Source organism: Canis lupus, chromosome 14 (assembly GCF_011100685.1).
Source record: "Canis lupus familiaris isolate Mischka breed German Shepherd chromosome 14, alternate assembly UU_Cfam_GSD_1.0, whole genome shotgun sequence".
Classification (NCBI taxonomy): Eukaryota; Metazoa; Chordata; class Mammalia; order Carnivora; family Canidae; genus Canis; species Canis lupus.
Genome location: NC_049235.1, coordinates 48,042,914 through 48,057,806, shown reverse-complemented (window position 1 = coordinate 48,057,806; position 14,893 = coordinate 48,042,914). Strand labels below are relative to the sequence as shown.

At 37.9% G+C, this 14,893-nt stretch overlaps 1 protein-coding gene across 1 annotated transcript in view; it reads left to right on the top strand.

Annotated features, from left to right (window-relative positions):
- Positions 1-14,893, top strand: part of AOAH (acyloxyacyl hydrolase) — a 161,559-nt gene that overhangs the window by 98,374 nt on the left and 48,292 nt on the right. The window contains 1 exon segment of the mRNA XM_038557345.1: positions 13,520-13,602. Within this exon segment, the coding sequence (XP_038413273.1) occupies positions 13,520-13,602 (83 nt within the window).

The window sequence follows — 14,893 nt, the reverse complement described above, 5'->3', positions numbered from 1 at the left end:
GGGTTCTGGTTCTTTATGGCCCTCGGTGGAATATATAGCATCCTTTGACTTGACTGAAGTCAAGCTGTACCTAGACATCTCTAAAGTCCTCCCCCGTGTTAAGCTCTGTGGCTATAGGGCAATGTGTTATTAAAGTCTACAACCTACCTCATGATGCTGCTTAATTTAGAAGCCTTGGATGAAACTTTTGGGGAAATATGCTCCTGCTTCTCCCCACCAAATATGCTTTTCTTCACTCTTTAAGTAGCTGTGCCTTCAGACGAGACCTGGCTTATTTTATGGGTCAAACATTCTAGGAACCATGTGTCTCTAGGGCCAAGGTTTCTGTGACACAAAGTTTGAGCCCTGCATAGTAAGCCCCGTACTGTGTGATACTGGGTGCTGGACCAGCTATTAGTTTTATTGGCACCCCATAATTCTCTTTATGGGTACTATTTCCTACAGGCAAACCTCAGAAAGGGAAACATAATTCCAAACCCTTAACAAATATAACTGTTTGAACTCAACTACACCTAACCTGAGCATTTATGGCTGTCCTAATCCCCTTCTGAAATTGAGGCCAGGGATGGTCCAGTCAGTAGAGTTCTGCAGGCCAGGGATAAATGGTAGAGAAGTCCTGTAAAGCTGAGAGACAGAGAGGACTAGGGGTAAAAACAGGGTAGCAATCAGAGCTTTTAAAAAAAAGGTAAAGTTAGCCACAAAAAAACCATGAAAGCCAAAAGAATCAAGAGCAATTACTGAAGTTATCATATCAAGTTGGAGGGATAAGAGAGATCAGTAGGTCAACATAAAAGGATGCAAACTACATGGAATTTTCTAGAGTAAATATTGCACCCTCTGCCTCTGGCTTAGATTTGCTATTTGGGGCCAGAAACATAGCACATGCTTAGAAAGAAACAGACAAAGCTATTGTGAAAAGTGGCACAGTAATGCTATTCAAGGACATTTAAAACACATCTTTGATGAGAGGTGTCCTAGAATCTGAGTGTTAAAGGTTATCTATTCTCTCCAACCCAATAGACATTATATGAGAGAACAATTTTGAAAAGCAGTGTATAATTCCAAACCAAGTCACTTGGGGTGTTAAAAAGAGAAAATTGGAGAGAAGGGATTTGCAGCTAAGATTTGCTAACCTAATTTCAGGTTTTAAAAAAAGGCATGTAAGTACTAAACAGTAATGGGCTTAATAACCTTATTAAATCCATTATTCAAAAATTACATGTGATGAAAGTGCCAATGATTAGCCATCTTATACTTATACTTTGAAAAACAAATAATTAGCCAGAGAGTTGGTCATTTGATGTTAGCCAAGGCTGATTGGAGTGGGATATAGTCTATATCAGTGATTCTCCAAGTGTGAGCTATGGGCTGACGCGAGGTGGGTCTCTCAGACCTTTTCAAAGGATCCACAAGGTAAAAACTATTTTCACAACAGAACTAAAATAGCATTTGTCTCTTGCACTGTGCAGCCATTTGTACTGATGCGCAATAGCAATGGTGGATGAAGGCGCTGACATCTGAGCATGAATCAAAGTGGTGGCACCGAACTACATTAGTAGGCACGGTGTCTTCACCCCTACGTGGTCCTGGTTTTAAAAAGATGGGGACATCTTCCCCTGAAAAGTTCACCTATAAAGCAGAACAATTATTAATTTTATTAAATACATGATTTTCAAATGATTTCTTCTGATGAAATGGGAGATATGCATGAAGCACTTTTGCTGCATAACAAATATGATTGTCTTAAGGAAAAGCACTTGGGTAAGGGAGCTGAGAACTATAGTCCACTCCAATCAGTTTTTCATGGAACACCAGTTTTATTGAAAAGAACTAGAAAATAAATTAAAATTATTCAGATTGGATATATGGCAGATATTGTATCTGAAATGAGAGAACTTCAAGGAAAATAAGTGACAGTATTGATTGTTAATCATAAGATTTGAGCTTTCAAAGAAAATTTTGAAATTTTAAAAACTTGCATTTTCTACTAAGAACTTGACAGCTTCCTAATACTCAGAACCTTTCTAATAAATATGTAGTGCTAGCAACAAGGATGATTTTCAGTATTGATTCATAAAATGTTTCTACATTTAGAATATCCGGATAACTCAGTGAGCTAATATTTTCTAAATGACCAGTATATGATATATAAAACCATGAATGGGTAAAAGATCCATTCAAAGTACAAGATAGACCAATGCATTTTAATGTAATATGGTGCAAAAAAAAGTCCATTGATATAATTTCAGATTCCACATTGCAACTAATCAGTCTTTAAAAAAATACCACATCTCAAGGTTTGGTGTAGAATCAAAGAAGGCTATCCATACTTGCCTAAAAAAGATATTAAAATGTTACTCCCAAAAAATAAAAAATAAAAAATAAATAAAATAAAATGTTACTCCCTTTTCTAACTACATATATGTTTAAGATGAGATTTTCTTCATATAATTTCATCAAAACAACATATCACAACAGATTTAATGCAGAAGCAGAGATGAGAACTGAGCTGTCTTCTATTAAAGTTAGATGCCAAGGAAAGTTGCAAAACTGTAAAATGATGCTATTTTTCTCACTAATTGGAGGAAGAATTGGAAAATATACATTTTTCAGAAAAAAAAATGATATGTTACTTATGTTAACATGTAATGAGTCTATTATTATTTTAAATGAATTAATTGAATAGTCTTTCAGGGGATCCCTGGGTGGCTCAGTGGTTTAGCGCCTGCCTTTGGCCCAGGGCGTGATCCAGGAGACCCGGGATCGAGTCCCACATCGGGCTCCCTGCATGGAGCCTGCTTCTCCCTCTGCCTCTCTCTCTCTCTCTCTCTCTCTCTCATGAATAAATAAATAAAATCTTTTGAAAAATAGTCTTTCAAATTTCTAAGTTTAATTTCTAACACATAAATATTGACAGCTATAACTCACATAAAGAAAACTCTCTGGGTTCCTAAGTAATTTTAAGAGTATAAAATGGTTCTGAGAGCAACAAATTAAGAACTTCTGTACCAGGGAGTGAATATGAAAAAGAAATGTGGCTGTGGACAGAGGCTGGTGGATGCCAACATGTAGAAGTTTGGGAAGAGAAGATAAAGAAGGACTAGCTCTCAAAACTAAAGAAAACTAAAAGGGTTCAGTGTCCTGGAAACCAAGGGAGGAAAGTGTTTCCAAGGACAAGTGACCGTTAGCCAAATGCTGCCAGAGGCAGAGGAGAACAGGAACGGAAAAGGAGCACTAGGTGTGCAGGGTGGTGATCAGGGGAGACTGTACAGAAACGTCCCAGGGGGCAAGATGAAAGCCTGATTGCTGAGAGCAGTTTTCAGGAGGTAATGAAAGAAGTGAACATCAATAACTCATTTAACAACTTTCACTATTAAAGGGAAAAGAGAAAGAGTAATGGCTGGTGGGGAATAAAAATCAGGGAGAATTTTTAGATGAGAACTACTACAGCATGCTTTTAGTTAAAGGAAGATCCAACAGGGAGAGAAAGGTGGATGAGGGAAGGAACCAGGTCCTGGAGAGGGCAAGAAGGGTTGCAGTGTAGGGGTGAGGCACTGCCCCTCAGGCAGAAAGGACCATCTCTGGACGCTATGGCTCCTAGCCAATGACTCTTTCTGCCATATACTGACAAATCCCTCCTCCTGAAACAACTTCTCCCTTTACTCATTTGTAAATTTTCACTTTTTAATTTAATTACTCAAAGCATGTATACGTTTTCATCTTACAAAAAAATATTGAGGTACGTAAAGTAAAAAAACAAAGGTTGGGCGCCTGGGTGGCTCAGTCAGTTAAGTGTCTGCCTTGGGCTCAGATCATGATTCGATAGAGTCCCAAGTCAGGCTCTCTGCTCAGCAGGAAGTCTGCTCCTCCCTCTCCCTCTACCCCTCCCCCCTGCTCATGGGCACGCGCTCTCTCTTTCTCATGCTCTCTTTCTCAAAAAAAAAAAAAAAAAAAAAAAAAAACCTTAAAAAAAAAAAGCCAAAACTTTCCCCCAATTTCATCCCCTATTCCAGGAGAAAGCTGTTACCAATTTAGTGTGATTTTTTGTGTGTGTGTGTGATTTTGTTCAGATCCCTTCTGTGCAATTACATGTGTAAATCTGTGCATAAAGAAATAAATATGTCATTGGGATTTCCCCATAAATGACATTATATTGTGTATAACATATTGTAAATTAATGCTTTGCTTTAACAATACTTCTTTTTTTTTTTCCTTTTTTTTTTTTTTTTTTTATTGGTGTTCAATTTACTAACATACAGAATAACACCCAGTGCCCGTCACCCATTCACTCCCACCCCCCACCCTCCTCCCCTTCTACCACCCCTAGTTCGTTTCCCAGAGTTAGCAGTCTTTACGTTCTGTCTCCCTTTCTGATATTACTTCTTGAAGCACTTTCTATTCCTGTGCAGTTCTGCGTGGTATTTCATAGTATGGGGTTTTTTTCTCCTACTGATGGACAGTCAATTCCAAATATTCATTATATCCAGTAATGTCATAATGAACATTATATAGTTCTCTTTATGAATACATGTGAGGATTTCTTTAGGAAAAAAATGGCTAAGTCCAAATGTAGACATTCTTAATTTTTCATAATCCCTCCAAAGAGACTATCCCAATTTATATTCCCACAAATAGTCTATGTGAATACTTGTTTCTCCACATCCTCACCAATACTGAATATTGCCCATCTTCTTAATTTTTTCCAATCTAACAATATTTTGCTGTTATTCTAATATGTGGCCTCCTGGTTAATAGTGAGTTTGAGCATCTTTTCGTGGGCATTTACACCCACCTTTGTCTTTTCTAGTTACCCTGTGTTCATGCTTTGACGCTCACCCCTCAGGAGTCAGTTCCTTTAGACAGCCTCTTTACGCCAACCCCCCATCTAACTGGATGATTCTCTCCTGTGCTGTTACTGTGCTTCTCCAATACCAATGCCACCTCACCTGCCACAACTGTTTATGTATTGTCTCTCTACTCCACCCCCCCCACACACACCAGACTCTGAGCATCTTGAGTACAGGAATCAGGCTTGCCTTTGTTCTGTAGCCCTAGACCCTGACACATTATGTGGCACCATAGAAGGTACTCAATAAAACAATTACTGAATACATTCATAATGATACCACTTTACATTTGTAGAGTGCTTTACAATCTACAAACCTCCATCCCTTGCATTTTCTCAGATTGCCTAAATCAAATCAGATTTGCAGGAATTAACATTTCAGGAAAAATGCTAGGGATAAGGGAGGAGGAATGTAAACAGCATGAATTGAATCACCAGCTGCATGATGTGATGCATATAAAAATAAATCAGTGTAACTCAAGCCCTTGGACGTCTAAGTGTGTTCTATAATACATATTCTATAAGAAATTAGCAGATCATTAAAATATTAAAATGACTACATGGTCAACAAGTTGGAGATAATGAATTTCAAGTAACATATCAATTCAGTAGCCAGGCAGAAGGAATAAAACAAAGGAGAGATATGCTAACAAGTGAATTGGTCAATAATAGATAAGCCAAGCCTCAATGTAAAGTTTTGCCCAGAATGATAAAATTGTGCAATCTAGGTTGATCAAAGTACGGAAAAAGCCCCAAATTTCTCTAGCAAGTTTCCTATAACCAACTGAACCTGAGATTTTCAGGCTGTCTCCATGCTCACATACACATCACAGAAATAATTCATCGATATTCTGCAAACACTGTTCTGTGAAAGACTAATTCTACGAGCTGTCACACACATTTTTCAAATCATTCCTGGGTCAACTAGCTTTTGGAAATGCTGCTTTGAATAAGGACAATCACGTTTATTCAGTAGAAGCTAATAAGAGCCTTTAATAAGGGAAAAAAAATCTATCTCCAAGGTTTAATACAGAATAGTACCTAAACTTACTTGACCACAGAATTATGTAGAACCTCCCTCCCCCCCATCTCTCTCTCTCTCTCTCTCTCTCTCTCTCTCTCTGTATTTTATGAGGAAGATACATCTCAAGAACCTGTTGTTTCACAGCATCCTTTGAAAAAGGCTGTTTAGATTATTAAAACAATCTTTTGTGCATCACAAGTGATCTTTTTACCTTTATAAGCATCCGCACCTTAAATCTCTCAGTTTTATCATAGGTTAATATTTATGCTGATGCAATGGCCTAGAATCAAATCTGAGGCCAAAAAAAAAAAAAAAAAAAAAAAAAAAAAAAGCCAGCAGGGAAACAGTTATCACTGCTCCAAGCTCTGAGGACAGAAGGAAGAATCTTAGTGGGAGGTTAACCTAACAGGTAAGAAGCCTTGTCTGAGTACAGCAGCTCATGAATTATTGAACACAAAGCCCATGAAGTCTATTTCCCTGTATTATTTGCTGCTCCAAATTCAAAATCTATCATGCTGTCTGACTAATCTTTTCATGTCTGAACTCCTAGGACCTCCTCTATAGCCACCCTCACCCCTGCACACACCCCTGCATAATTAGCCCATTGCCAGTCTTCCTGAATACATAACATGCTGTATTCTCTGCCTGTTTAGCTCTCTCTGAGAGATTGTTCCATGATGTGGTGAATTAGAGGTTACACAGGGATCTAGTATCAAAGGACTAGAAGGAATTTTAGAAGTTCTTTAATCCATCTCCCTGGCCCCATGCTGATCTGACTTCCAACCCACATCAGAAAGAGAACTATCCACCCTTTTCTTAAAATTCCTAGCAGTAGCAGTCCCCGGATAAGGACTGCCCAGTCTCCAAATTATTCAGTTTTATCCTAATTCACTCCCCTGCCCTAACCCTTCTCATCAGATGTTACCGTTTATCTTTCACTGACCCTGCTGCTGGTCTTCCATACCCTAGTCTTTTTTGTGTGTCTTATCCCCTATGATGCAACTTAATTAGGATTTATAAGCATTTATACCCAAACTAGCAGTGCTCTGCAGAGAGTCAGAAATCGCCTCAGGAATTTCACCAGGACCTGATACACCACTGTTGCTTGCATTCCATACTTGCTTTATCCCCCAAACCTCGGACATGCGAAGCCCTTTGGTCTCTCCACGTAGGTTCTGCTTTGAGTCAACATAGGAGGTGATTTTTTTTTTTTTCAGTTTTAAATCTACTCCTTTAATTTGCATCATGCTTGAGGCTCATTCTTGGTTTTATTCTTTGTTTTATTTTGTCTTCCATTTGTTCATAGAGAAATGGTGGGTCACTTAGAAGGCTGTCAGAGAAAGGATTTTTTGCATGTTACCTGAACCCGCACTGGGGAAAGCAACCAGTAGACATTTTGTGTGAGATTTACCTATTTTGAATTTTGGTGTTAGAAATCAAAAGATGACAGTGTGTCTTCTCGTGAAATGCCTGTACTTCCCTGCAGTAGACAGAGCTGGTCAAAGTGGGAATTGAACATGGCGCGTTTCCAAGCCAGCCCTGAAGGTTGAGGACACCAGCGTCTCAGGCATTGGGGATGGTAAAAGGAAGAGAACCTTCAAGTACTTCAAGTACTCCTCCTTTGCCCCTCTCAAACTACACTATCACCCCTTCTGCCAGCCCATTGGACTTGATTTTAACTTGGTACAACAGAGGGAAAAGGGAGAAACAAAAGGTCACGCTGAGAAAATTGAGTCTAAGTAGGGATAGAGGAAGAGAAGCGGGGGGAGGGTTCTAAGCCAGAGTAGTCAGCACAGTTAACCTTACTATGCACAGTATCCTCGGTTTCTCCTATTAATTCAAATTCAACTGACCTTCTATACAGATGACTTTCAATCTAGCATTCTTCTCAGTTTGCTAGCGTCTCAAAAATATTGTGCTATAGACTTCTCAAAATATTGTATTGATTTTTCTGTCTTCTCTGGATTCTTGAGCACTCCATGAAAATTCAACCCCTAGAAATTATAAGACAGATTATGCATTTGAGGTAGGATGAAAGAAAACATTATCTTTGATTATGTGAAATATTTTCTAAAGTCTAGTACAAAGCCTTAATCTCGAAATTATGCATACTATTTCTCATCAGAAATGTTAATGAAAATATTCCTGATTGGCAAAGATTTTGTATCCTTGTATCCTTGTAAAGAAAGATGCAACTAACTGTATCTATAATATTAATATCCACACTATTTACTCTCCATGAGCAGGCCATGAGCAAAACAGTATTTTGGTACATAAATTCCATTTTTAGAATTATCAAAAATAGTTATGGCTAAATATTGGTAAAAATTATCTTCCCAGAGGAAAATAACCCCTCTTTATTGACCATGAAATTATTTTAGCATTGAACTCAGATCTAATGTCCATTTCCCATTCGCTTTTTTCAAAATATAATAAAATAGTCAAAGCAGAGGGCGTAAATGATGCAGAGTATAGAGCATTCATTTCAGGCTTCTGGGTAAGATAGCAGATTGAACAAAGCATTGCTTCTCTCCCTTGAGAAACCCCATTAAAATGACAGTAAATGAATTGGTCTACAAGGACAAAGAGAACAGGAAGATCCAACAGCCACAAAGCATTGGAAGCCAGAAAGCAGGACAAGAGGTAACTGACCTAGTCGACTCAGAGAGCTGCATCCTAATCTGGCAGAAGGGAATGTCAAGAAGCAATCCAGTTTACACTGCAGACTCCCCAAAAGACCTGGAGATCAACTACATATGGTAGCTCTAGAAATGGAGGTGAGAGTAAAAACAAGTGTCAGTTGAAAGATTACTGAAGAAGCAGTTAGATCCTCAGACTCTCCCAACTTTACACAGGTGGGCAAATGCCTCTCCTTACTGTGGTATAAGACTAGAGGTTTATTTTTCTCTGGAGAAAGGACTGAAAGATAAATTTGAGGATAGTCTCCAGAAAATAGGGCAAAAAACAAAGATATAGAAAATAGGGCAAAAACTAGGAAAATTAGAAACCAGAGCCCAACTGACCCAATATACAAATAATAGGGGTTCTAAAAAAAAAAAAAAAAAAAAAAAGAAGAAAAGAAGAAATCATCAATGAAATAATTCAAGAACATCTCTCAGAACTGAAAGACCTGAATTTCCAGGTTGAAAAGGTCTATCAGTGACTAACACTGTGAATGAAAATAGAGCCACACCAGGTCTGTCATCACAACATCAGAACTCTTTGAACAGATGCTACTGTGGGCTTTCAAAGGATCAAGACACAGAATAGCTTCAGACAACAACACTAGGAGACTAGGAGCCAATGAGCTGATGATTCCTTCAAACTTCTGAGGGAAAATGATTTTAACTTAGAATTCTATAACCATCTATTCTGGTTATCGATTGTTGAGTAACAAAGTACTCCAACTTTAATGGTTTAAAACAACAACCATTTTCATTATATCTCACAGTTTAGGGTATCAGGAGTTCAGGAAAAGTTTGGCTGGCCAATTCTTCCTCTCCAGGTGACATTGACCATAGTTACTCAATGGTATTTACCTACTGGCTGGATTAGAGGGTCCAAGATGGTTTCACATACATAACTGGTGCCTGGGAAGGAGCAGTTAGAAGACCGGGTTTAGCTCAGTCCTTCTTCCTTTCCAGATAGGGACTTTTTAAAGATAGACTTTAATTTTTGAACAATTTTAGGTTGATAGAAAAACTGAGCAGAAAGTACAGCATCCCTACACACTTTCTCTCTCTTCAATTCTCTCTATTATTAACATCTTACATGAGTGTAGTACATTTGTTTTAAATGAAGAACCAATATTTACATATTATTCTTAACTAAAGTCCATAGTTTATCTAAGGGTTTGTTCTTTATGTTGAACCTTCCATGCACTTTGACAAATGCATAATGGCATGTATGCACCATTACAGTATCATGTAGATGAGTTTCATTACCTCCCCTCCAACAAAAAACCTCCTGTGCTCCACTTATTAATCTCTTCTCTCTCTCCTCACATCCCTGGAAACCACTGATTTTCAACAGTTTCCATGGTTTTGCCATTTCCAGAGTATCATGTAGGAATCATACAGATATAGCCTTTTCATATTGGCTTCTTTCACTCAGCAATATGTATTTACGGTTCCTCCATGTCTTTTTATGATTTGATAGCTCTGTTCTTTTAACTGCTGAATAATAGTCGATTGTATGGATATACCACAGTTTGTTTACCTATTTACCTATTGAAGGACATTTTGGGACATTATGGTTACTTCCATTGCAGGGTCCTTTTACATGATGTCTCCAGCAGGCTTCTTAAATGGTAGATCAGGGCTTCAAAAGACCAAAATTGCCAGACATCTTAAAAATCAAGCCATAACTGGCACAGAATCACTTTTATCATACTCTATTGGTCAAAAAAGTCACAAAACAGCCAAGATTTAAGGGAAAGGGTGTCAAAGATAATGAGGCTATCTCTAATCTACTACACTGGTCAATGAGAAACAAACTCTGTTGCTCTTGGAGGCTTATTTACTTCTTACTATTGATTGCTAAGCAAGAAGCTGATTCATCAGGTTTGGGACTACGTCTATTTAACAAAATAATCACCTATACCATAAATCTGTTATTGTTACATAGTGACTTATAAACGCCAGAATCCTCTTTCCTACAAGAGGATTCTAAAATATGTAGGGTATCCTAGATACCCTAAAAATATGTAGGGTATCCTAGATGTGTCTAGTCTAGCTATGTCTTGTCTAAAAGACCTTTCTCTAAGATAATGAAAGTTCAGGGACCAAGTGAACACTGTTAGTTCTCTTCTTGAAGTTTTCCCCCAACATGTCTTATTAACCGCATTTATGTTTATACTTATGATGTAAGCTCTGTTCCCTGGGCCTACCTTTACCTCACTAAATCAAAAACTGGAAACATTTTTAGATACCAAATGTTAAAAAAAATAAGTTACTTCCCCCACATCCTTCAAAAGTTACTTACAAACATTCTCCATGGGAAAAAATAAAAATGTGGTCTTCTAGAAAGTAAATAAGTCAGGAAGAGGTGAAGAGCATCCCCAGGATGATGAAGATGGGGGCTCCCAGGATATCTACTGAGCACCAGGGTGAGAAGGCATCAAGTCCAGAGTAAGCAGGTCAAGAGGTTTCAGGAGAGTTTTCCACAAGACAAAACAAATAAACTGTCTGATAGGGAAATATTGAAAGGGGATCAAATAACTGTAAAACATTTGAGGGTAAATTGATGATAAATACTTAGAAAATTAATCAAAGAAACAAAAGGCTGCTATTAACTCTAGGGAAATAAAAGAATTTAGAAGGGAAGAAAAAGCAACCATAGATCAATTGTGAATAGTTAAATCCTCCTCTTGATGGTGGGAAGTGAATAGATAATACCAAAGACTACAAATCAAGAAGTGGACTTGAAAGTATGTTATTTAGAGATAAGAAAGAAAATGCCCAAAGACTCAGTCAGTTAAGGCTGAAATTAGTTGCCTCTGAGACTGAGGAAATGGGGAGGGGAGGGAAGCATGGGTTTGAAGTTTTATCCCTACAAGCCTTATAGACATAAATAGTGCAACTGCCTTTGCTCACATTCACCTTTTCAGGGAGGCTTGCTCCAACCACTCTAACCCTATTTCCCCTGCCTCCCTCCCTCCCTTTTTTTTTCATAGCACTTACCACCTTCTAGCATCTTCTATAATTTGTTCATTCAGGATGCTTGGTGGGTTTTTTTTCCCTGATGAATGGCAATAATACAGGGGTAGGGGTCTTTGTCTTCTCCATTTACCAATATGACCCAGGTGCCTAGAAGAGTGCCTGGAATATAGTAGGGCTCACTAAACATCACTCAAGTAATACAAATGTGACTTTTTAAAACTATGTGTATGGGTAGGTTTGATTTTTAAAAATAAAATAAATCATTCCCCTCAAAACTCTACCACAAAGCAAAAATCCCATACTTAAAATATTGCCCAGACATCTTGCTCTTCTATCAAAAGATATTATCATTAGTTTTCTCAGACTTTAAAAAGAATACTATTTCAGTGTATCCCAAGTGCCCAAACCTGATACATGCTTACCTTTCTGAAGCACTGAGACAGTTGGCAAGCACTATAGTATAATAAGTGAGACTCATGTAACGCAATAAATGGTGATTTATGTAAAGTTGTGAGATATGAGGTTATTTTAATGAAGAGAAGATACAATACATTTGAAGAATAATCAAATACTTCTGAGTTTAATTATTATTCATTAGTCTATACCTGGTCTTATTTCAAAAAGGATTTTAGAGAAACCTATAAAAGTATAAAGAACATAACATTAAATTATGTTCAAATTAAATGAAAGCTTGGCAAAAGGAGATAGAAAATCAAAGATGGCATAAAGAGAAGCCAAGAAAATGACTTAAAATATGTGCAGTTATAAGCTGATACTGGTCACAAATTTGTCTCTGAACTCTGTGTCCATTAGTATTAGATTCAGCTAGAGGTAGCCAAGAGACTCAACATATGCATGGTTAAAATAAGATAAGGTTTGAGTTTATTTATCTCACATGTAAAATTTCAGAGATATGTAGTCCAGTTCTGGTATGGGAGCTCAGCTCCACTGGTCCTCGAGGATCCAGGGTCCTTCTAACTCACCCCTCTGACTTCCCAATGTAGAAGTTACCCCCATAGTCCAAGATGCTAGCATGTCTATTCTGAACAGCAAAATGGAGAAACGGGGTAAAGAAGGAGCAAGCGGCACCTGCCAAATGTTTCCTAAGAAATATTCTCAGAAATTGGATACTTTTACCTCTTAGTCCAGAATTGAGTGAAGTGGCCACTTGTAGCTACAAAGGAAGCTGAGTACATTAGTCATCATGTGGCATCATCATTCCCTGTTAAACCTTTTATTAAAATGGATGAAGCGGGGAGATGGATCAACAGGAGTGTCTGCCATCTTCATAGCAACCGAAAGAAGAAATATAAGGTCAGGTTCAAAAATCAATGAACAATGTATAGAATCGTTGAATCACTATATTGCACACCTGAAACCAATATAACACTGTATTTTAACTCTACTGGAATTAAAATTTAAAACTTAATAAAAATAAAAATTTTATTAAAAACACATTTCTTAAAGATGACTAATTGCTCGAGAAACTTATAGAAGCTTTTGGTAAAAAGTTTAGAAAGGGGTGACTCTGTATGTGGGATTGTCTAAACAAAACCACATTTTTAGCCAACAATGAACTGAACTCAATGATCTAAAAACTCAACTTTGAAAACTTTATTCTGCATATTTGTGTTTATTTATTAATAAAATAAACATTGAGGTTTGGGAACATGACTGAAGCCTGAAATTAAAAAAAAAACACGGAAAGAAAAAGAAATGAAATGAAAAAAAAGAAGACTCTGAAGGTCTTTACAAAAATAAAAGTTGAATCTTACTACATTGATGCAAAGCATTTTATGGGACTGTTCCTTATAACAACTCTTAATAATGTATTGACAGTTTAGAGGAAACATGTCAGCAGAGATTTGATTTTTCTGAGTTCATTTGGAACCACCATTTTAAAAAATCATAATAAAATAAAATTCTGTTTTTTGAACTTCATCATGTGAATGTCCTGATATTAAATATGCACGAATATATTTGTTTCAGAATTAAGGAAAACTCTATTTACCTTCGATTACGGAAAAGAAACCACTGCAATCACAGAGACTACCAGAATATTTCAAGAAATGGTATGTAGCTTTCCACCTAAGCCTTTTATTTTTTTTTATAAATTTATTTTTTATTGTTGTTCAATTTGCCAACATATAGAATAACACCCAGTGCTCCTCCCATCAAGTGCCCCCCTCAGTGCCCGTCACCCAGTCACCCCCACCCCCACCCACCTCCCCTTCCACTCCTCCTAGTTCGTTTCCCAGAGTTATAAGTCTCTCATGTTCTGTCTCCCTTTCTGATATTTCCCACTCATTTTTTTCTCCTTTCTCCTTTATTCCCTTTCACTATTTTTTATATTCCCCAAATGAATGAGACCATATAATGTTTGTCCTAAGCCTTTTAATGATTGATTTTATTTCATAAGTGTTACAAAAGCTGAGAATTAGATAGCAAGGGCCACATAATAAAATGAACAGTCTCCTTTTCCCAGGACCAGGACCCTTTCTAGAGAAGGGCGCTGGGATTGCAGCATCTTACCCACAGCAGAGGAGAACAAGAACATGATGCAGTGAAGGCCTACACCAAGGGAGCAGGGCAGTCCTCCCCCAGCAAAGTTCTAGAAAGGCCAAGGTGCAGACCTTCAAGGCTCAAGAGGCAAGAATTAAGGGGCCATTAGTAGAACAAGGGCTGAGCAAAATCCAAGTGATTGCCAAGGCTCTGCCCTTCCCTCTGTGCAAAGTCTCCCGCATTTCTACCGGGGTTGGCGTTTTAAGAAAAATGGCTAAGTGTTTGTGGCTGAAATCCCCAAAGCTATTACGGAAAGGAATGCATTTTCAGAGTGTTGTAGAGACTTGCAGGTCTCCATCAGCTTCCCGTGTTTCCCAAGACATCGGTGTCCTCTGGGATTGTTTCTTACCTACATGGTTCTCAGCTCCCACCTTGGGCACAGAGACAGTCCATTGCCACAAGATTTCAGCCAAAATCCTGATTGACAAACCCATGTCTGCTAATGCCGAATGAATTGCCAAGCAATGTTTTGTGCCACCATAGTGACGCGGAGACAGCAGACCATTAGGGTAGTGTGTTGCCACTCCATCTCCCCAAGATCTTACTCATCAGCCTTGGCACTCTTGCCCGCTACGCCCAGATTCTGCTTACCATTCTAAGAACAATAGAAGGTTTCTTACTAATAAAATGATAGCTGCTATGTATTGCTCTCTTACCAAGTGCTAAAAATACTTCGTGTGCAATATTTCAGCTTTTTTTTTCAACAACCTATAAAGCATGTATTACTATATTTCTTCAGTTCTGAGATACCACTGATGATAGTAACTCTGGGGAGTGTTGAGGGAGGAAAAAAGAAGAATT